Source organism: Desmodus rotundus, chromosome 6, assembly GCF_022682495.2.
Source record: "Desmodus rotundus isolate HL8 chromosome 6, HLdesRot8A.1, whole genome shotgun sequence".
Classification (NCBI taxonomy): Eukaryota; Metazoa; Chordata; class Mammalia; order Chiroptera; family Phyllostomidae; genus Desmodus; species Desmodus rotundus.
In genome coordinates this window covers 118141401-118163570 of record NC_071392.1, presented here as the reverse complement: position 1 = coordinate 118163570, position 22170 = coordinate 118141401, and the positions used below count along the sequence as shown (strand labels likewise).

Genomic DNA, 22170 nt, shown 5'->3' with positions numbered 1-22170 from the left:
TTAGTGTGGCAAGAAAGTTTTATTCCATCATCTGTTATGGAGTCAAGTGACAGTGAGGAAGCTAGTACACGCAAACCGATGTATCGCGATCAGGGTCCAAGGTCTGTCGCCAAATAGTCTCTTGTTTCTTCGCCCACTCCAAGCGGGACAGGCGTTTGACCCCTACCGGGGCTTTCTCCTCGCCGCCGCACTGGACGGAGGTTATCAAGACCCTCCCCTGGCCAGCGGCCTGAAAGAAGGAAGGAGGTGCGACAGACCCATCCAGGCAGGCAGTCCCCGGAGGCCACTCGCAACGCCATTGCGCGGTCCAGTCCGCAGTCCGCAGATCCCGGGCGCTTGCTGCTCTCTGGCGGCCGGAGCCCGGAGCCCGGAGCCCGGGAACCCGGGAATCGCGCCTTCTACGCTGCAAGCACCCAAGGGCACCAGCAAGTGAAGGAGAGGCTGAGGAAAGGGCGGGAGCTGAGGGGAAAGAGAGCGGGGGGCCGGGGAGAGACGCGGGAGAGATTGCAGAGCGACCACCAGGAGAGAGGGTGGACGTGGGCACCCGCGGCGAGGCTGGGGCAGCTGCCGCGGTGCTGGGGTGCGCGGCAGCACCCCACATTCTCCGGACCCCCCGAAGCCCGCTTGCCAGGAGCGCAAAGCCCCTGTCCCTGGTGAGTGTGGCGTCACCTGCCCCCGGCACAGGCCGCCCCCTCTCCTTCCCGGCGCTGCCCCTCCTCCGTCCCGCCCCCAGCGCCCAGGCGAGAGCGCCGCAGTGGCCGCCGCCTGCACCGCCCGGGCGGGGAGCCGCCGCTTCTCCCCCTCGCCTAGGCACACTCGGAAAGCGAAGCGCGCCGGTGACCCGGCTCTTCCCTCCGACTCCACGACTCCACGCCGGCCTCAGAGAGCCCCGGCCGCTGCCCCTGCCGCTTCGCTCCGCTCGCGACCAGCAGCGCCCCGAGTCAACGGAACTTGGGCAGGACTCCGACAGTACCAGAGCCCCGCGGCTATGCCGGGTGCCCCCCTCCCTGACAATCGCTTGTCCTGCGTCGGGGCCCGGCCCCCGACGGCCGCACGTTGAGATGACTTTCCGCGATCTACTGAGCGTCAGTTTTGAGGGACCCCGCCCGGACAGCAGCGCCGCGGGTTCCAGCGCGGGCGGCAGCGGGGGCGGTGCGGGAGGACCGGCCGCCTCGGAGGGCCCGGCGGTGGGCAGCGTGCCGGGGGCTGCGGGCGGCGGCGGCGTGGTAGGTGCGGGCAGTGGCGAAGACAACCGGAGCTCCGCGGGGGAGCCGGGGGCCGCGGGCGCGGGCGGCGAGGTGAACGGCACGGCGACCGTCGGGGGTCTGGTGGTGAGCGCGCAGGGCGTGGGCGTGGGCGTCTTCCTGGCCGCCTTCATCCTCCTGGCCGTGGTGGGCAACCTGCTTGTCATCCTCTCGGTGGCCTGCAACCGCCACCTGCAGACGGTCACCAACTATTTCATTGTGAACCTGGCCGTGGCCGACCTGCTGTTGAGCACCACAGTGCTGCCCTTCTCGGCCACAATGGAGGTTCTGGGCTTCTGGGCCTTCGGCCGGGCCTTCTGCGACGTGTGGGCCGCCGTGGACGTGCTGTGCTGCACCGCCTCCATCCTCAGCCTCTGCACCATCTCAGTGGACCGGTACGTGGGCGTGCGCCACTCGCTCAAGTACCCGGCCATCATGACCGAGCGCAAGGCGGCCGCCATCCTGGCGATGCTCTGGGCCGTAGCTCTCGTGGTGTCCGTGGGGCCGCTGCTGGGCTGGAAAGAGCCGGTGCCCCCTGATGAGCGCTTCTGCAGCATCACCGAGGAGGTGGGCTACGCCGTCTTCTCCTCCGTGTGCTCCTTCTACCTGCCCATGGCCGTCATCATAGTCATGTACTGCCGCGTGTACATCGTGGCGCGCAGCACCACGCGCAGCCTCGAGGCAGGCGTCAAGCGGGAGCGGGGCAAGGCCTCGGAGGTGGTGCTGCGCATCCACTGTCGCGGCGCCACCTCAGGTACAGACGGGGCGCGCCGGGGGATGCGCAGCGCCAAGGGCCACACCTTTCGCAGCTCGCTGTCCGTGCGCCTGCTCAAGTTCTCCCGCGAGAAGAAGGCGGCCAAGACGCTGGCCATCGTCGTGGGAGTCTTCGTGCTGTGCTGGTTTCCGTTCTTCTTCGTCCTGCCTCTTGGTGAGTGACGCCTTTCCCACCAGCCCCTTCCCTTCCTCCCCGAGCCTGTGGCTGTGCCTTCTGGGCACCCAGGCTTGGCTAGCCCTCCCGCGTGGCGAGTGGCTCTCCACCTGAACATGGAAAGTGGACTCAGCAACCTCCCTGGTCTCTTAGACAGATGCGTGGCTCCTCTTTGTGGGGGACTAACAAGAAGCTCTTCGTGCTTATGGGATTGGTTTTACAGGTTTCTAACTTTTCTGTCCTTCCCCCTCTTCATTGCCATTACAAGCCTGGGCTTGTTTTACACTCTGGACCGCGCTAAATATAAAAGGGTCGTGGAAACCTGAGCAGGTGTTTGCCCATAGTATGTGGTAACTAGTATATGTGCTCATCCACATATTAACACACACACACACACACACACACACACAGATGTCTGTCAACTGCCAGAGGTGAGCTCACAGAGAGGTGGACCTACATTCATTTATGGGCAGCAAGCCCAGGCCAGTCATCATGTACATCAGCAGGCACCAGAGGCCACCTGCTTTCTCCCAGCACTCATTCAGTTTGGAAGCTGGCCCCATGTGGAGACCCTCCCCAGCTGGTGTCTGCCAATGCCCTGGGCTTCTAACTGCTGCAGGCTCCTCTTAGAATTGTGTGTGGGTAAGAAGGAAAGGGAAAGGGGCAAATTATCAAATGGAAGGTTAATGTTGTTCTACTGTCATTTCTTAAATTTACTGAGTCCTTCAGCTCTTCTGGAGAACTCTCCTACATCCTCCACAAGGGTCCCTACAGTCCTGGGAGGAGGCAGCTGTTCTCAGGGGCTTCCTCCCCAAGCTGAGGGCCTTCCTGGGAGCCTTGAGGCTGGGTCAGCACAGGGAAGAGAACAGCATTTCTGTGGAAGAATTTGCCCTGAGTCATTTCACCCGTGGCTGCAGCCTCTGCAGGCCCAAGCGGGGCCTCCCCTGCCTTTCCCAGTCCTGCTGCTTCCACACACTGCAGCTGAGTCGGCAAAGGGACAATGGCCTCCCTCCTGCTCCCTTGCAGGCCCTCTCCACACAGAGTGACCTTTATAAATTATAAATTACAGTGTCACTACCTACGAAAACCCCTCAGTGCTTTCCCCACTGCCCTGGGGAAAAAATCCAAACTCTCCATCGTGGCCTATGAGAGAGTGACCTTCAAACTTATTATTGTCCAAACCAAAATGAAACACTAGGAATATTTATGCTTGATCACAGGCATGAACCAGGACAGTGGGGATAAACCTGGACGTGGGGCCCCCCTCCTTGCCTACATTCCTCATGCTCTTGCATTTGCTCTTCCCTCTGTCTGGCCCACGCTCCCCAACCCCTCCTGGCTAACTCCCCGTCTTTTAGGTCTCGGCATAAATGTCCCCTCTTCAGTAATCACATCTGTGTGTCGCTTGGTTTGGTGTCTGACTTCTCCCACCAGCCCAGAAGCTCTGCAAGAGCAGGGTTATGCTGGCTCTGTTGTCACCGAATCCATAGCACCCAGCACAGTGTCAGGCATATGAAGAGCAATAGACCCCAGCAGCAAGGACCACAGGCTCTGGTGCCAGATAGCCTGGGTTCAAATCCCAGTTCTACTTCTTACTAGCTGTGTAACTTCCAGCAAACCCCTGAACTTCTCTGTGCCTCTCTTTCCTCATCTATAAAGTAGGGATGGTGGTGATGGTTATAATGACGACTTATAGGGGTGTTACAAGATTTCAGTGAGATCTCATGTGTGACTCTAACTGTGGCACATGGTGAGTGCCATGTGGGCTGTTGCTTTTCTAGTATATGCTCAATACAAGATAAGAAATGAATAAATCACCAACTTGAAAATCATCCAGCCAGAAGCTGTTGTAGGGGTAGACAGAGGGAGGGAAGGGGGTAGGAGGAGGCAAATAGGGGCAGGAGAAAGTTGGTGTGGCCCCCTTTAGAAACCCACCACCACCCTGTCTTTAGAACCCCCCAGGCCCAGTACCCAGGCTCCTTTCCCTGCCAGCCGGCTCCTGCTCTGGCCTCGCCCAGCTGTGCCCTGTCATCCCAGGTGCCCTCATCCTCCCCCTGCCCCTTGGTTCACACCAGCCCCCTGTCGGAAATAAACCACCTGTGTGTAGAATGCTGCCTCCCTTTATGGTCTTTTACCTTCTTTTAAAATTTTTAGTTACAGAATAATGCAGAGAGAAGAAGAAAACAATATAGCAAATGTCCCTGTACCTGTAGTCCCCCCTATTGAACAGATGTTCACAGTTTGCCATATTTGCCTCAGATCCCTTTTTCTCTCTCTTTTCAAAGAAATAGAGCACAGCCACCACCAGGTTCCTTTCTGCTGTCCTTTTTCACTCCCTCCCTCCGCAAAGGGAAATCTGGTATTTGTCACTCCCACACGTTTATGTTCCTCCCACAAATACCAGTATCCATCATAATAATAATATATTGTTTTGTGTATCTTTAGGACGTTTGTAAATCGCACCATGCCTTGTGTATCCACCTTCGGTTTGCCTTTTTCACCCAAAGTTGTGTCGCTGAGCTTTATCCACACCCGTGCTGGCTCACGTGAGCAGCAGCACGGTGCTGGCTGAGAGTGCTCCACAGCGTGTTGATGCCGTCTCCTGCCGAGTGTTCCATGTCTCTAATTTCTCGCTGTCACAATCAACACTGCAAAAGGCTACTGTTTTCTCAGGTCTAGATCACATGTCCCCTCTTCCAGCAAGTCATTCCTAAATTTCCATGGCCTTTGCCCCCAGCAGGTACACACTGCTCTTTCTCTGCTGCTCCTCACACCTGGCATGGGGACCCCAGGGGGGTGGGGCGGGTGTCCCTGTCTCCTCCTTCCTACTGGTCTGTGCCGTGCCCAGCCTCCCAGGGCACCTCCCTGAGTCCCAGAGCACAGCCCATGGCTGCCAGTGGAGCTGAGCTGAGTGGATTCTGACAATAGCAAACAAACAGGACAGAGGCCAAGCAGGGACACCGAGTATTCCAATTGCCATGATGTGGCTTGGAGGGCGGATCAACAGAGAGAACAGGATGGAGCCTGAGTTGGGGGAAGAGCAGCCTGAGGGCTACAGAGGAGGGACAGGGAGCCAGGAGGATCTGACATCCCCCAGCACTGCGCCCAGGCCTGGGAGGAGGAAGGCACCATTGAAGGAACAGGGAACATTCTGAGCAGCAACCTTTTGGGGGGGGGCAGGGATGTGGCATCCAAGGTGACATCTTGGTAGGAGTTGCCAGTATATGGTAGGGGTGGAGGGCATTGGGTACTTAAGTAAGGGGGGCCAAATGGGAGCGGTTGCAGAAGCAGGAATGTAGGGTATGGTCTTCCAAAAAGAGGATGGGGGGAGCAAAGAAAAGAGAGGGTCTGGGGACAGTGCCTGGGGGAGCTCCCACTTTGAAGAAATCAGGAGGAGGCAGAGAATCAGGGAGCCAGGAGTGACACCTTTCAGCTCCCAGGCACCAGTCCCTACACCAGGGGTGAAGAACAGCAGAGATGAAGGGGTTAAGAAAGAGTAGTGGTTGCCAGCAAGGGCCATAGGCCATGAAACAAAGGCACCCAGTAGTGCCACAACCCAGGGGCTGTCAAACAGACCCAGGATGCTCCTTACCCACACCAAAGCCAAGTGGAAGCTGCAAGCACAGCTGCAGTAGTGACATAGCCAGTGAGTGGCCTCAACTGCCCAGAGGTCACTGAGGGCCTTAAGAAGGGAACCCAGGGTCCCAGAGGGACCTTGGCACAGGGAACGGTTGACTGCCATCTATAAACCTGAAATGCTGTGGGTCAGGCCAGAGCAGCAGCAGAGAGAGGTACTGATGGTGTGTCCTGAACCATGGGGATTCTGGGGGCCCAGGTCAATGGCCAGGAGAGATTGGGACACAGACACCAGCCACCTAAAATCCTGAGGGGCCTGAAGATCAGCTAGGGGTCATCCCCCACACCTCCAGCTACCTCCTTTCCCCGTAAGGAGCCACTGGAGGGCATGTGGCAGGCAGGCAGAGGATCAGCTCAATGAACTCGAGACGTCACATGTCTGACCCTGCGATTTCAGGCAGCAAGCCCAAGGAGGGCAGCACCTGCCTTTCCAGGATACCTAGGGAGCTGCATAAGGACAGGAGAACGACCACTCACCCCCGTGAGAGGTCACCCACCTGCCCAGTGGTCCGTGCTGATGCCCAGCAGGGCTGTCTGCTCCATGCAGAATAACTACACATCCCAGTTTGCCCAGGACAGTCCTGGTTATGCATGTTGACCCACATGACTACTAGTAGTGCCCCCTTTCACCCTCAACGATGTTCCAGTCTGGACAACAGAGTAAATGGCTCCAGTCCTGGGAGGAAGGGCTCTTGGCAGCCTTGCCCATGACAGATATGTACTTCCTGCCCACACCAGTGAGCTAGAGCAGGACTGGGTGCCTGAGAAAGTCACAGAACATTATGGAAAGGTCCCTCCTTACAAGGATCCTTTAGCCCAATGTCCAGAAGAGCCCAAACTTGCAGAGTGTGTATGGGGACAGGCAGCAGTTAGGGCCTGCTGCCTGCAGACTTCCATGGAGGAGCCCCCAAAAGGGGACCATGGCAGGGGTGGGGCACGCAGGAAATGCACCTGATGAAAGCCTCTGCCCTGGACACATAGTGCAAGGGTCCTCTCACCCACAGCCTTTTGGTGTAGAAATGCCAGTCACCCTCCCTGCAGGCAAGAGGAGGACAGAGGGACTGCAGGAGCACTGCCCCAGGCAAGCAAGTACCCATCTGCAGGGAGTTCCCTTCCTCTCCCAGGCACCTCCAGGGGCCCCATCTCTCCTGATGGTCTCATGGCGGCAGCACCTCACTGAGTCTGGCTTTGGCTGCCTGGTAAGTACCCGCAGCCATGCCCAGAGGTGGACCAGTCTACACACACCCACACAGAGTCCTGCCCCCTGTCATTCCTAGCGACCACAGACAGATGCCCAGCTTGCATTCTCAGCTCCCTTTTGTTGGGCAGGTCACCAAGCCTCACTGGCTTCCTAGTTGGCCTCCGAATATGTAGAATGTGTCAGTCACCCAAAGCAGCCTCAGAGGCTCAGAGCCCGCAGCCCTTCCCAGCTGTGCCTCCAGGTATGTCAACTACTGGGAGGCTCTGATATTGGAAGTCCAAGGACATACTGGGACTCCAGCCATGTGTGACCCATACAAGGGGCTCCCTCCCATATGGTCAGTCTAGGTCCCATGATATTGCTGCCTCCCTGACCACCGCCAGGGAGTTAGGTGCTCCCTCATGCTCCAAACACTCTGCCATACCTTTATCACAGTATGCAGTCAATATTCTTACACATACCACCAAGCGTGAGGGCAGAGGAAACGGTGCATGTGGAGGTATTTGAGGGTCACCCTGTGGTTTGGGATACCTGGAATGTAGAATCTATGAGAAGACAGGTCATAAGGTGAAGCAAAATGTCATCAATCCAATAGATAAATAAATCAAGGCAGATTCATTGACTGGACTACTACACACCTAGGAAAATAACAAACCTGATGCCCACAGCAACGTGAATGAGTTTCATGGACACTATGCTGGGCAAAATAAACCAGATCTGAAATTAAAAGCTAACATATTATATGATTCTGTGTATGTGACATTCAAAAACAGGTAAAGCTAATCCATGGTGATAAAAATCAGGATGGTGGTTACATATGTAAGAAAGAGAGACAGGTGGGTAGCATTAATCAGAAGAGAGTGCAAAGAAACCTTCCAAAGGGTCAGGAATATTTTCTCCTGATCTGGGCAGTAACTACTTTGGTGTGTGCATATGTAAAGTCATCAAGCCATACTCTTAAGATGTTTGCACTTCATAAACGCATGCCTTAATGAAGAGAGAGAAAGTGGAAGCAGACAAGATGAGGCCGTGAGCCAGGCTGAGGAATTGGTGTTCATGCTGGAAAGCACACTTTGGCAGCCAGCTGTGGAGGGTAGGTTCAGCAGTGCATCTGCAGAGTGTTGGCCAAGTGCCGAAGGACCCGTCTCCACAGGCTCCCTGCAGTCGAGCAGGGGTCTCATGTAGGGATCTACAGATACAGGGAGAGACGTGGGGTGCTTCAGGTCCTCAGTAATGTCTATTCTATTCTGTCCCTTGTCCCAAAAGCTTGAAGAAGGGGCTGACATTATGTCTCCTATCTGTGCCTTTGTGGCATCTGGCACGCGGTAGGTGCTGGGTCAATGTGCATAGAGGGAGGAAGTGACAGGACCCATGGCCTCTTCCCATCCTGCAGTGGCAAGAGTCTGGATGACAAAGCACAGCCCTCTTTATTTTTTATTATTTTATTTTATTATGTTAAGAACACAACATGACATCTCTTTTAACACATTTTTAAGTGTCCAACACAGTATCATTAACCAGGCACAATGTTGTACAGCAGATCTCTAGAACTTACTTGTTTAAGTGAAACAAGTAAGCTTGCTGATTAGCAACTCCCCTCTTCCCCCTCCCTCCAGACCCTCTTAGATTCTATGAATTTGAGTGCAGGCATACCTCATTTTATTGTGCTTTGCCTTTGTGCTTCACAGATGTTGTGGTTTTTACAAGCTGAAGGCAAGACTCTCCACCAGCAAAAAGATCACATCTCGCTTTATTGCAATATTCTAGAACCAAAGCCACAATGTCTGTGGGGTATGCCTGTATCCTAGATACCTCGTATAAGTAGAACCAAGCAGTCCCTCTGTGACTGGCTTCTTTCACTTAGGGTAACAGCCCTCTATGTAAAGCCAACCATCCTTACTAGTGATGCATTGGGGATGCCCCCTCTATTTACATAACCTGAAAAAAATTTTAAGCAGAGCAGCTAACATTTACTGAGTGATTACTATGAATAAGGAATGATCTAGGGTTAGGGTTTTTCCCTTTTTTTAAAATCATGGACAGTTTCAGACACACACATACTAAGTGGACAGAGCAGTATGATGATTCCCAGCAACCTGTGACCCAACTACAACAGCTATCAACCCAAGGCCAGTCTCGGTTCACCTTGACCCCGACCCACTTTCCCACCACCGCAGACTATTTTGAAGAATATCCAGACATCATATTGGTCCATCCGTAAATTCTTCAATATGTATTTCAGAAAATTAGTACTTTTAAAAATCACGATAACCCATTATAACAGAGAAATAATTGTTAAATATCTACCTAGTGTTCAAATGTTACCTATTGCCTCAAATTTTTAGTTTGTTCGAGTCAGGATCCAAAAAAGGTACATCCATTGCATGTGGCTGATTTGCATCCTAGGTCTCTTTAATTGATAAGATTCTCCTTAGCCCACAGTGTGGGGGTGCATCCCCATACTGCCATTTAATGTGTCCCTCCTTTCTCTGTACTTCCTGTAAACTGGTTTGATCAGAATCAGGTTAAGTATTTTGGGCAAGCCCCTTTTTTTTATTTTTTCTTTTTGGTAATATTAAGATTGGTCAAGGGTTTAGGTGCCACCAGCCTGATCCATCCATTATAAAGTGTCCCATCAACCTTTCACCTGCTGGTTTTAGCAGCCATTAACCATGGCTCTCTTTATATCACTGGGACGTAAAGTGGTGATATCTGAATTCTGTCATCCCTTGTACACTTCTTCACTAAATCTAAAAAGAATGCACCACTCTCTGTTTGGTTACTTGAAATAGAGTCTGTACAGGAAAAGCTGATCAACCTCAACCTTGACCGAACCTTCAACTCCCTGCCCGTACCTTGCCCTCTGGTTAGTTGGGTCTCCCTTCCCAGCTACTGCCATGGTCCCTCACTTCATCTTTTTTTTTTTTTTTTAATTTATTGTTATTCAACCATCACTTCATCTTCCCTTGCCATCTTAAATTCCCTCACCTCCACCCACTTCTGTGAGCCCTAAACCTCGAATCTGACCATTCTTTCATGTGGAACACACTGGTATGCTAGTAAATACTTAACAATTGGCTCTGGAGTGGGGGCTAATTTGTAGCACGTGCCCATTTCCATGGTGTAAATATTTCCACTGTGATCAATTTCAAGGTACCAAAGAGACCTGATCTGGCTTGCAAAGTTCCTAAAAATTTAACAATCAGATCTTGTGGGCCAGTGCAAACCAGTGTCTCGCTAAGCACTTGCTAAAGAAAAATCACATTCTCCATAGGCAGACTTCCTCCTCCAGGCAGCCTCAGGGTGTCCCCAGAGGTCCCACATGTTCCCTTTTGGCTCTGAATCTCTCAACCCCTTTCTGTCCTAAGGGGTCTCTATCTGTTACTGCTCAGCCCTCCCCCTTTTTAACCTCTCCTCTGCCCACACACAGCATGTAGATGAGCTCCAAGCCTCCCATAAAGAATGATTCGCTCTCAATTCTGTGGCTCCTTCACCCGCAACCCCTGCCATCTTCTCACTATGATCTTTCCTCCTTTTTACATATTTGCTAGAATATCCTGTGCTATTTGCTTCTTTTAAAAGTATTTTGATATTAGTCTTTTTTAATTTTTTTTTTTAGAGAAAGAGAGCAACATTGATTGTTTTTGTTATCCCACTTATTTATTCATTGGTTGATGAATATGTGCCCTGACCAGGAATTGAACCTGTGACCTTGGCATATCAGGACGATGCTCTAACCAACTGAGATACCCAGCCAGAGTCTATTTTTATACTAATTTTAATCCTAAATGTCAGAGCTGGGACTGGAACAAAAGCCCTCTGGCTCCAGAGTCCTTGTTACTTCCTGTCAGGGTCAGAGGTAAGGCTGGGGCCAGGGTTCAGGTCAGCTGGCAGCCATATTTTAAGCTTTAAATCTCACTGAACCCTTCAGTCCCTGCACTCATCCCCCAGGCTCAGTGTCATGCTCCCTTATGCCCCAGACACTGGCCACAACAGGTTCCTGAGCATTGCCATAGGAGAAAGTCACTTCCTGTGTGACCTGCTCCTCTCACAGACCCCAGAAGACCCCCAGAGCCCTTGAGCCCACCCCTCAAGGGAAAGTCTCTGCCTGGCCCCCCCTGAGCCCTGCCTCATCCTGCCTCATGAGCTATATGCCCCATCCCAAAAGTTCTGCTGCAAATGCTGGAGGATTTGTCTGCCCTCCCTTTGCAGGTAGTCACCCAGCCCAACAGTGTTCCTGGGCTTCTGAGAGCTGGTATTGAGGCCTTACGTGCAATGCCTGGCAGCTGAGTGCTGGGACTCCCAGACAGAGTGACCACTCCTTGGAGACCTTCTCTCCTCTGGCATAAGCACTGATCTGCTCAGACCCATGAGCCATTGGTCAGGGCAGCCCCAGAGCTGAGAGGCTCATGCTGTGATCAGGGACCAGTTCAGCTGAGCAGAGGAGCTATTTGGCAGAGAGTTCAGCCTTGGGCACTCAGAGCTTGGGGTTTTGCCACTCCAAGGCCACAGATCAGGAAATAACGAGTTAAGAAGTAACAACAATAAGTAGAAAGAAGGAAGAGAAAGAGGCAAAGTGGAAAGGGAGAGAAGGGGCAGGAAAAGAGTTGAAGGAAAATGGGTGGGATCCAGAGTAGAACTCAGGACATGTCTATGACTCATCTTCCTACCTTGGGCTTCACCAGTCAGCCTCTGTGGCTCTAGGAACTGCCCCTCACCCCCCACTAATGACGGAGGGAGTAGGGAAGGGGGAAGGCTGGTGCAGGCTGATATTTCATAGTTTGCTGCAAGTTTTCAGTAAGACTGGCTGTGAATTCTGACTTTCTGCCAAGAAAGAACAAGTTCCCTTCTGGTGAGGCCAAAACAGTGCTGTTAATCATACAATCCACCCCTTGGCGTCAGAGCTGTCACTCCTCAATGAGGCTTGGCCACATTGGTCACCATGAGCCTTAACTGGTATCTCAGTATCACCACTTGGGCCTGGACATTCCTGTTTCTTAGGAGAGGGGACTAGACTGTGATGACCCAGGTTGCAAATACTCACCCCACCCCCAACCTCACAGGATGCTGCCTCAGTTTCCCCAACAATGTGCAGGCCAAACTGTCCCAGTCAACATGCCAGAGTGGGCTCACCTGCTAATACAGGAGAAGCCCTGCCACTTCTGACCAGCAATGTCTGCCCACCCTGCACATTCGGTTAGACTCCTGACAAAGGCATCCCAATATAGGGAGCAGGGGAAGGCAGGTGGGAGCAAGCTTGATGGAGATTCACATGAGAGAATAAGGTCAAGGAGCAGAGTGAAGCAACCATCTCCTTCCTGCATCCTTTCTACCTCTCCCCATTGGCAGGTAAATGCAGCCACTGCCCTGCTCCAACATGCCTGTTGAGTAGAGAGAAGTGGACACAGATGTACACACTCGTGCCCTGCATTTCCCAGGAGTAGGCGGAAGAATTGGTATAGTGATGAAGACGTAATATCACCATTGTAGGTTGGGAAGCAAGCAAAATGGCTTGAAAATGTGGCCTTGAGTGTCTTGGGTCCCATCCCTAGATGCAGAGCCTACGTAAGAACAGGGGTTCTTATGCAAGTGATGGACTGAGGGCAGCTCTCAGGAGGCACCTGCGAGGAAGGGAAGGAAGTGAGCTAGGGCAGGAAAGAGCTAACCCAGGATACGGTCTCAAACTCTGGCCTCAGCCTGGTCCCACTGGAGCCCTGGAGCAAGATCAGCAGCACAGAATTGTATCACCTGGAGGCAAGGAAGCTGGCCTTCTCTATCCCACATCAGCCTGTCCCTGGCTGTGAGCTGCCCCTTGGTGGGGAGGTGCCATCTCCCAGTTGAAGCAGCTTCCATTGGCTGAGGGCAGTTCTCCAGAAAAGAGGTTACTGTGAGCCTTAACAGCCAACATTCACAGCAGCTAGGGGCTGGGGGCACCTGGGCAGGGCACCAGCAGCATCTACTTCGAACCTTAGAGGTGACTTTTGAGCAAAGGCTTGAAGGAGGGCAAGGACATAGCCAAGCAGCTTGGTGTTCCTCTTAGGAGGTGGGGGTCTGTTTGATGCTCTCTCCTGAGAAGTGGCTCCTACAAACAGGCAACAGCCCAGCGCTTGTGAGTGTTCTGGATGGATATGCATGCGCAGTAGCCAAACCCGATGTGGCAGGCCCCACAAGACATCCTTGAGGTCATACAGAAGGCCAACAAATGCCCCCTAGCCTGACAGAAGCAGAGGTAAGATGTGCTCAAGGAATATACAGTCCAGAAACTACTACCACCTCCCCAGATTCCCAGGGGAGAGGGGTTACTCCCAGAAACACTCCTGGAGAAGGTAGTTCCAGGCCCGAGTCTGAAGCCGGGGAAGACACCTGCTATGGAGAGAGGAGAGCCATCATGGCCTGGCCAGCATGTGAAAGCCCAGAGCTGGGGCTAGGGCAGCTACCAGAAGAATAAAGCAAGTGTGTGTTGTCTGACCACCAAGATCTCTGGCAGACCAGGGGAAGTTCTATTTCTGTCTTTACATGACAATACAGGAAGACCAAGGGCTTTAGGGCTAGACTGACTCAAGTTCAAAACTTGACCCTGCCGCTTCCCCTCTTAAGATAACTAAATCTTTCTGCACAGTGGGATGGCAGTGCCATGAAAATGAAATGAGAAGTACTTACAGGGCCCAGCATGGAGCCTAGTAGGTACCAAACACTTAGAAAAGCATTAGCTCCCATTTCCTTCCTCCTCACTTTAGAGGCCACCTAACCAAACACCACTTATTCATTCATTCAACAAATATTTTACAGCAACTGCTCTGGGTCAGGCTGGGATGAGAACAATTAATCCCATCCCTGTCTTCAAGAAAGCTAAAGTCTAGTGGAATCAACAAAGCCATCATATACTTTATTCATTAAAGTAGAGGCATTCATGAAAAGGTACCTAACCCAGACTTGGTCAAGGAGGATGCCTGACCCAAGGCTGAAGGGGTTGGTGGGAGGAAGCAGAAAGCACTGTGGGAGCAGTAGGGACCAAGCAGAAAGGCCGAAGGGGCCCAGCCCTGTGAGAAGGCCTGCTTGTGGTTTCATGTGGCCTAATTTGGAGAGAGTTAAGATGAAGACAGCACTGGGTCCTAAGAAGCCTTGGATGCAACACAAGAAAGTGTGGGTTTATTCCTCAGAGTCACTGGGAGCCACTCACAGTTTTCAGAGGGGAAAAGAGAAAAACCTTACAATTTTTTTTCTTTTAGAAAAAGCATCCAGCATCTGTATGCAAAGTGGAGAGAACAGGGGACCACTGGGGGCTATCATAGCCTTGCAAGCCAAATGAGATGTCAGACTCAGCAAAGGCTTCAGGAATGATATGAAGAGAGGAACCCTGACTGGAGACAGACTTGAATGCACTGGACATGGTGACAAGTTGGACATGTAGGGCAGAGAAGAAGGACTCGTTCAGCAAACTCAGCAAGTGTTGAGCACCTACTGTATGCACAGTGTGCTCATGAGGTCTTCCGGGTGATAGGAGGATAATGCCAAGAAAACAGACACAAGTCCTGGCCCATGGAGTATGGGGAGAAAATGATGGTCACAGTGAAGAATAACTCAAATAGTTTAGGGGAAGGTGATAAGTGCTGTCAAAAACAGTAGAGCCAGTTGAGAGGAATGGGGAGCACAGGAGGTGGGGGGAGGACATTGCAATTTTAAATGGGAAGTCAGAGATACCTTACTGCCTTCACAAGACTCTTCTTATAAGGGCACTCCTAATCTGGCTGTGGGGACATGAGGAAGAGACAGCAAAGGAAGTTGACAAGGAGTCAAAAATCCAAGAGAGTGGCACCCTGGAAGCCATGGTGAGGTGACAAGTGTCCAGAATATACAAGAGAAGTGTCTTCAGGTTGGGGACCTGTGTGGTTTGGGGCTGTGGGGCAAAGTGGTGGAGTGAAAAGCAGGTAGGGAAGAGGAGACAGCAGGCATGGATGGAAAGGGTGGAGAGACTGGGGGCACAGCTGTGACGGAGGCAAGCTCACAGGTGACTGATGGCTCGAGAGCACATAGCACAAGTAGGGCATGGGCTTTGTGGGCAGTAGGGGGAAGAGAGACTCCTTTCTCACTGGGGAGGAAGGTATGAGTGTGTCTCCAACTTCTTTGGCTTCTGTTTTCTTCATGAAACAAGAAGTGAGGTCAAGTGCTGGAGAAGGTGAAGGGGCCGCTGCAAGGCTTGTATAGGAGTCAAAGCTCAAAGGATCCGGTGCAGGAATAAGGGAAAGCTGGGATGGGTGGTAGCTGGGACCAGAGTGATAACGGGATGGTGCACAATGGGGGAATTCTGGGACCAGTAGGAGTTGGCGATGATGGGATGCAGGGTGCAGTAGAAAGAGAGGGGTCAGAATGTGTGCAGCACCTATGATGTGACCGACATGCTGTGAGAGCTTGCCATTTAAGGTTAAGATAGACGGGAAACTTAGAAGTGGGCAGATATGCTAGGGCAGTGGTGGGGGCAGGGTGTACAACTAACTTTGCTCACGTGGGAAGGGATGGAGTGAGGAAGGCTTCCAGGAGGAAGTGCCATGAAGCTGGCACTACCAGGTGAGGAAAAGTGGAAGAGCATCCAGAATGATCATGTGCAAAAGGCATGACTAAGGAGCCCACTGTGGCCAGAGGACAGTGAGAAGTCAGTGTGGCCACTTATCTGATGCATATAAGGACAAACGTCAGATGCCAGAAAGAAGCAGGAACCACAAGAGAAAGGAGAGAAAGGAAGTGATGCTAGGCTCCAGGACTGAGAGGTGGGAAGGTGAGGGAGGGCATCGTACGAGAACCTCTGGTTCCAGTAATAGCTGCCAAGATTACTTAGCACAGTTGGGCTTCATGCTTTCAAAAAAGGCTGTGGGCAAAGTGGGAGGGGGAGCCAACTCAGGGCAGAAAAGGGGACTGCCGGGTACTGGGAAAGAGAGCTCACAGCTTCCCATTGAGGCTTTCCTATATCTGAGCTATAGGTGCTGGCAAAGGTGTGTGCTGGGCACCTGGAGAGGGATGCAGAGGCAAGATAGGTGGGACAGCTGGTCGACCCAAGTAGCCATAACTCAGAGTGGCTGGGGAAAGAGAAAGCTGAGAGTGGCCAAGAAGGAGCTTGTCCACTGATGCCCCCACTGCAGGGCAGCATTGCAGGGACAATGCCTGTGAGCCAAGTGCCCATCCTCGGGGGTCTCAGGACAGTTTCCTCATCTCATCTGTGACATGCAAAGGGAAGAGAAGTGCCTGCCCACAGCCCTCTCTGGCCCAGAGATCCTTGCAAGAGGCTGTACACTGAGAAAAGCGGGGGATGGGCAGGGAGAGTGAGGCAGGGAGGCACAGGGGGAGACTGCATGTAGCACTCTAAGCAGACATAGTTGTGAGACTCAGAACTGCCATCTATGAAGAGAACAGGAAATGTCTCTTGGGAACTACTGCTTGTAGATGGGGGAGCCCAAAGCACAAGTGTCTGTATTTTCCAGGCAAGATGTCTGCGCACAATGGACAGAGAGCAAATAAAGTTGAGGCAGATGCTGTTGGTGCCTCGCCCACCTCCCTCGGACCTTTAGTGCACTAGTGGGCTAACTTCTGCCCAAGCACCCACCTTTGTCTCTCTGCCCAGGGGCTTTATCTGCCCACCAAAATCCTCCTTGTCCACACACACAGCAGGCAGGAGGTGTGGAAAATTAACCAAGGACTTACGGGAGTGGGTGTATAGATACCCCACATCCCTCACCCCATTGGTAGGAGGGGGCGGGGGAATAAATCCAAGGTTCCTGTTCTCCACTGTCTCCCAGAGTTCCCAGGAATTCCGTAACACCTTTCATTGGCTTTCTTCTCTTCCCTGTCTCTTTTTCCCACTCCACTACTGATGTTTCATTTACCTCCCAAATTAACAACTTGCATTTGAATCCTTGTCTCAGGATCTGCTTCTGGGGGAGCCCAAAGTAAGACAGAACGTCAGCAGGACACAGTAGGAAAATTGGGGGGCCGAAAGGCTGTTTGAGCTCCATCTGTGTAAGGAATCCCCAGCTGGCAGCAGGATTCCACACAGGTTGGTTCAGAATAAATTGGAGTGTTAATGGTTACAACAAGGCCCAGCTCATAACAGTGCGCCATGTCACCCACCAATCTAAATCAAAACCACACTGATATCAGTGCCCTTTGGCCGGCTTCAGGCTTGTCGCTGAAAGCATAGTCCACTGATTTGTCATCCTGGGCTAAATATAAAAAATCGTGGCCTGAGTCAGAAAGTTATTTTCAGCACTCTGTCTTACTTTGCAACCATTGAGGGATGCTATTCGGAGAGCTGCTTTCCTGGAGGCTGAGTTCAACGCTGGTGGACCACATATTCCAGGGACAACTACCCAACTCCTCTCCTGGGGGATATCGTCTCCTCAGCACACCCTTACTGATGTCCCAGCCTCCCCCAAACCTATCGGGTCCAGGCGTCTGTTTCTGGCCACTCTCCAGAGCTGGGAAATGGGTCCCTTCCAGGCCTGAGGTCTCCTGTCCCAAAAGCCACAGAAACAGGGAGAAGGGGAGTGGATAACAGCAGTACTTAGTAAGAACTTAAGTTCTAGACCCTGAAATTTATGAATCTTCACAAAATCCCTGCCAGAGAACTAGTATTGTCTGTACTTCACGGAAATTGAAAATGAGGCTTAGCTAGCCAAGTAACTTGCTCAGGGTTCCGTGACCATGGTTTGAAAGGCCTGTGCCACACAATGCTGCGGGGCCTTTCTCTTCCTCCACGGTGTCTCTTAGCACCTGGAATTCTCTGTATGGTGAGAGGTGGGTGATATGTAAGGGCCCCAGGTTCAGGAGGGGGGCACGGTGCCTCTGCCCCCCAGTAGGGGAGCCTGCTCTCTTTTCTTTGGGGGGGAAGGAAAGAGAGAGCAGGTCCCATGATTCATCAAGGACACCAACCCATGCTCTGCTCAGCCTCTTGGGTACCAGCAGCTTCTGCCCAGAATGGGACATTCCTACCACCTACCCTCTACCTCTGCTGCCGCTGCTGACCAGTGAGGCTAAGTGAGTGGCCTTCGCTTCCTGGATCATGCCTTTGTGTTTTGTCAAGTACTTTTTGGAGACATGACTCCTTTGGGTCCATGCTGGAGATGACAGGGGAGAGGTTTATAGAAAGGTCTTCCTGGCACAGCTCAGACCCCAGTGTCCCCACCTCACCCCCTCTCGCTTGGCACTGCTCCCTCAAGCCACCCCAGAAACCTTTCTTGAATACTCCCCCTGGGACAGCCCCACTGTCCTGAATTCCCACAGCCATGGCATTGTTTACTGAGGTTTAATTCTAAGTCCTATCTCCCACCTGCTTAAAAATATCCATGGCTTCTGACCACAAAATAAAAGCTAAACTTCCCAGAATTTAAAGCCCTTCTGTCCCAGTGAAGTTTTCGGAACATATCCCATGCGACACTCCCAGGCCCCAGCCTTGTTACTCTCTTGCCTCTCTGTCCTTTCCACTCCTACACCCTCTACCTACCTATCCTGGCCATTCTCTGAGACCCTGAAAGGTCCCCACCCCACAGGCTGAGCACCATCACCCCACCTGTTACCCATGATATTTGATCCACGTTACTCACAAGGGAGCAGGGCAATATTTGATGTGAGCTCAGCACAGTGCCTGGCATGGGGCAAGCCTCGCTCAACATGGATCAGGGGTTCTTACCCTTTTTGGGCTAGAGACTATTTAAGAGCCCTTCTGAGGGCCACGCTTTCAAATGCACTAAATAAAACACAAAGGACTGCAAGTAAAACTGATTTTATGGAACCTCTTGACAAAATATTTTTAAATGAAATGTGTGATGTAGTCATCTATGTGCTTCTATGTTAAGGTATGAACTAAGGTCTAGAGACGCACTCCAATGACCACCACCTCCAAATAGGGAGGAGCGTGGCCAACATTTCAAACTGCAACAACTGAATGTGATAGAAAAATATCTGCAGGACCAGCTAATATTAGACTGGGCCTTAGGAACCTGCCAATGTTGCACCAGTTTGGAGCTACAAAAATTGTAATTTTATATAGTTTTACCTAATTCTACTTCGGTTTGTTGCCTACCCTCATCATTGAGGGAAATGCTCAATTTCAGGTAGTCCTGAGTAAAACTGAAGATGACTCTTTCCCCATCCAAGTTCATGGATCCCCTCGAATTATATCAGGGACCACCTGGGGAGAGATACCTTGACCACTCCCAGTTGATTACTCAGCCAGGCCTCCTGGAGGTCCGGGAGGGTTGCCCCTTGGCGTCCAGGGGCTACCTGAGCCTCCTTCCTCCCCGCATCTCTCTAACCCACCTGGGTCTCTGCTCCCTGCAGGCTCCCTGTTCCCGCAGCTGAAGCCCTCGGAAGGCGTCTTCAAGGTAATCTTCTGGCTCGGCTACTTCAACAGCTGCGTGAACCCTCTCATCTACCCCTGCTCCAGCCGCGAGTTCAAGCGCGCCTTCCTCCGCCTCCTGCGCTGCCAGTGCCGGCGTCGCCGGCGCCGGCGCCCCCTCTGGCGCGTCTACGGTCACCACTGGCGAGCCTCGACCAGCGGGCCACGCCCCGACTGCGCTGTTGGCGCGGGTGCGGCGCTCCCTGGGGCGCCCCTGGCCCTCACCGAGCTCTCAGCCTCAGGCTCCCCAGACGTGCCTGAGGTGCAGGCTCCCACCGCAGGCTGCGGGAAGCCACCCCGCGCTTTTCGCGAGTGGAGGCTGCCTGGGCCGTTCCGGAGACCCACTACCCAGCTGCGTGCCAAGGTGTCCAGCCTGTCACACAAGATCCGCTCCGGGGGTGCGCAACGCACAGAAGCCGCGTGCGCCCTGCGCTCAGAGGTGGAGGCTGTGTCCCTTGGCGTTCCCCACAATGTCGCAGAGGGCGCCACCTGTCAGGCCTGTGAACTGGCAGACGACAGCAACCTCCGGGAGACTGATATCTAAGGAACCCCCCCAGCTAGGCGGGGGGTGGGGGTGTGCTGGGGAGGCAGATAAGGTAGAGTGAGAACGAGGACAAGGACGTGGGGAGGAAGGCTGGCTTTGTTCAAGTGGCCCATGTGGATCAGGGACTCGAAACAGGCAGGGGTGGTACCCTGAAGGGTAGAATTTTATGGGCCCCCATGTGGACACAGTTGCCCGAGCTCCTCCTTTCGGAGGGAGGGGTGTGTGGAGTCCATAGAGCCATTTGCTCCCAATCTTTTTGACAAACACTGCCCCATTCATGCCTGGAACCCTGGGTAGACAGCCCCGAGTATGGCCAGGCAGGCCTGTCCCACCTCTTGGGGAGAAAGGGGTACAGAGGCCCTGTGTCCTGCATGGCTGCCCCAATGCCTCCCTCGGGAAAAGTCACGGGGGCCAGGGCTTCTCAATGAACACCGTTTCTCCTTACTGCCGACTGGAGGAACCTTGACGACCTGTCACCGCCATCCACAGCTTTGGTGGCAGATTGGACGACCATTTTACCAGCCTGTTGTATTTACCGGTGAACGCACTCTCCCCTACCGGAACTCCATGCACACCCCCTCGCATCACCTGGCCCTGCCCCTCCTTACGTCTCCTAAGGGCCTTACTGTTTACACTCTGTACATAGCTCGTTGTGCCTGTGCCCATCACCTCTCGCCGGGATCCGGAGCCGTCAAATGGGGAGAACTTTATTTGTCATTTTGAGACATATTTATTGGTAAGAGTACTTCTATTTTGTCCAAACTGTCCAAACTGTCCCTCTTTAGCTTACAGTCTATAAAGAACTTCCTTTTTTTTCTAAAATTTTTCAAGTACTAAAGGCCCACGACAGGATAGAGTGGGTGTTGGTTCACCTTTCTAGTTTCGACTTAACTGTCTCGTTACCCAATGGCTGCTGTCCTTTGGGACTTGTAGTCTGACCAAAGGACTCTGGAGGGGGAGCTTGTTGACTTTTAAAAGACGTGATTAGTCTTGGGACCCAAACAGTAATCATAAGCACAAATTTTCACCTTGTCAGTTCCCCCAGATGTACCTGTGACACTCTGAGGGCCTTAGTGGGGAAGGCAGCCACCAGCTAAACCGGAGAAACATTACAAGAAAAAATATGCAAATCCAGTAGGCAGGTGTACATGGTGCGTGAGAGAACGCCTACCTAGAAACCGTGCCTGTTAGCTCTAAGTAAAACGTCCAACACACCATGTTCCCAAGAGGTTGCAAGTAATTAAGTCTTCAGCTGGATAATATCGACCACATACGCCCAACCAGCATGGCAGTGACGGCTTAGCCCAGTGGACCCTTGGAAGGAGAGCTGGTTAGACGATCCCCTAGGGAGTCTGGAGTGGGGTGTTCTGAGAGTGGAAGATCCAGCTGCTGGAGCCAACATGCACTAGTATTTTAAGCCAAAAGTTTCCACCCTGTAGTGGGAAGGTAGTCTGTTTGAAAGGTCACCGCAATTTCAGACCCCTCACTCCAATTTTACAAGCCCCAGCGAATATCGCAGCTCAGGAACTGACACTTCGCCCTGTGGGAACAGCAGGTTTTGGACTTTCAGGCCTGGCATTACCCCCACCCCCCGGCACAGGAAGGGCAGTTTAAGGTGGGTACTGGGAGCCTGTTGCACACCCCAAGACGGCCCTACTATGCAACACATTGGCCGCCATAAAGGTGGAGACACTGGGGGACAGCCCCTGTGGTCTCCCAGAGGTGGGGTGGTTGGTCAAACCAGGGGTCAGCAGTGAGGCAGTCCTTAGTATCAAAGGGCTGAACATTGGGCTCCTGGGCGGGGGTCAATGGCAGGGGAGGGTCCCTGAGCAGGGTGAACATTAGTTAGCCCATGCCAGAGAAGTTGAGCCCCCAGTAGGTCAACAGTAGGGGCAAGGGAGCAAGGTAGGGAGGGAGTCTTCAGGAGGATTTTATGGGTGGGGGAGGGACCTCCTTGCCCCCATGACAGTTGGCATGGAGGCAGGCGGTACACACAGCTTGGCCAGTACTTTCTGTCGGCAGGATGATCAATCAGCAAAACGTGTCCGATGTTCAAGCTTCAGCCCCCATCTCCTGGGCATGGAGGCTCCCTGCACACAGCTACCTCCTCCTGTACCCCCCACACCAGGTGCCAAGCCTTCAGGAGATGTCAGAAGGCTGCAGAGCACCCAGAGAGGCCACACCACAGCAGAGGCATTCAGGGACCCAGCTCTAAGCATCTATAAAGCGCTG

The 22170-nt window shown here is 52.9% G+C and overlaps 1 protein-coding gene across 1 annotated transcript; it reads left to right on the top strand.

Annotated features, from left to right (window-relative positions):
• Positions 1 to 569: 569 nt before the first annotated feature.
• Positions 570 to 20793, top strand: ADRA1D (adrenoceptor alpha 1D). Its single transcript, XM_024559787.4, has 2 exons — positions 570 to 2172; positions 19337 to 20793. The coding sequence occupies exons 1-2, from the start codon at positions 1062 to 1064 to the stop codon at positions 19936 to 19938; spliced, it is 1713 nt and encodes a 570-aa protein (XP_024415555.1). The 5' UTR covers positions 570 to 1061; the 3' UTR covers positions 19939 to 20793.
• Positions 20794 to 22170: the final 1377 nt, after the last annotated feature.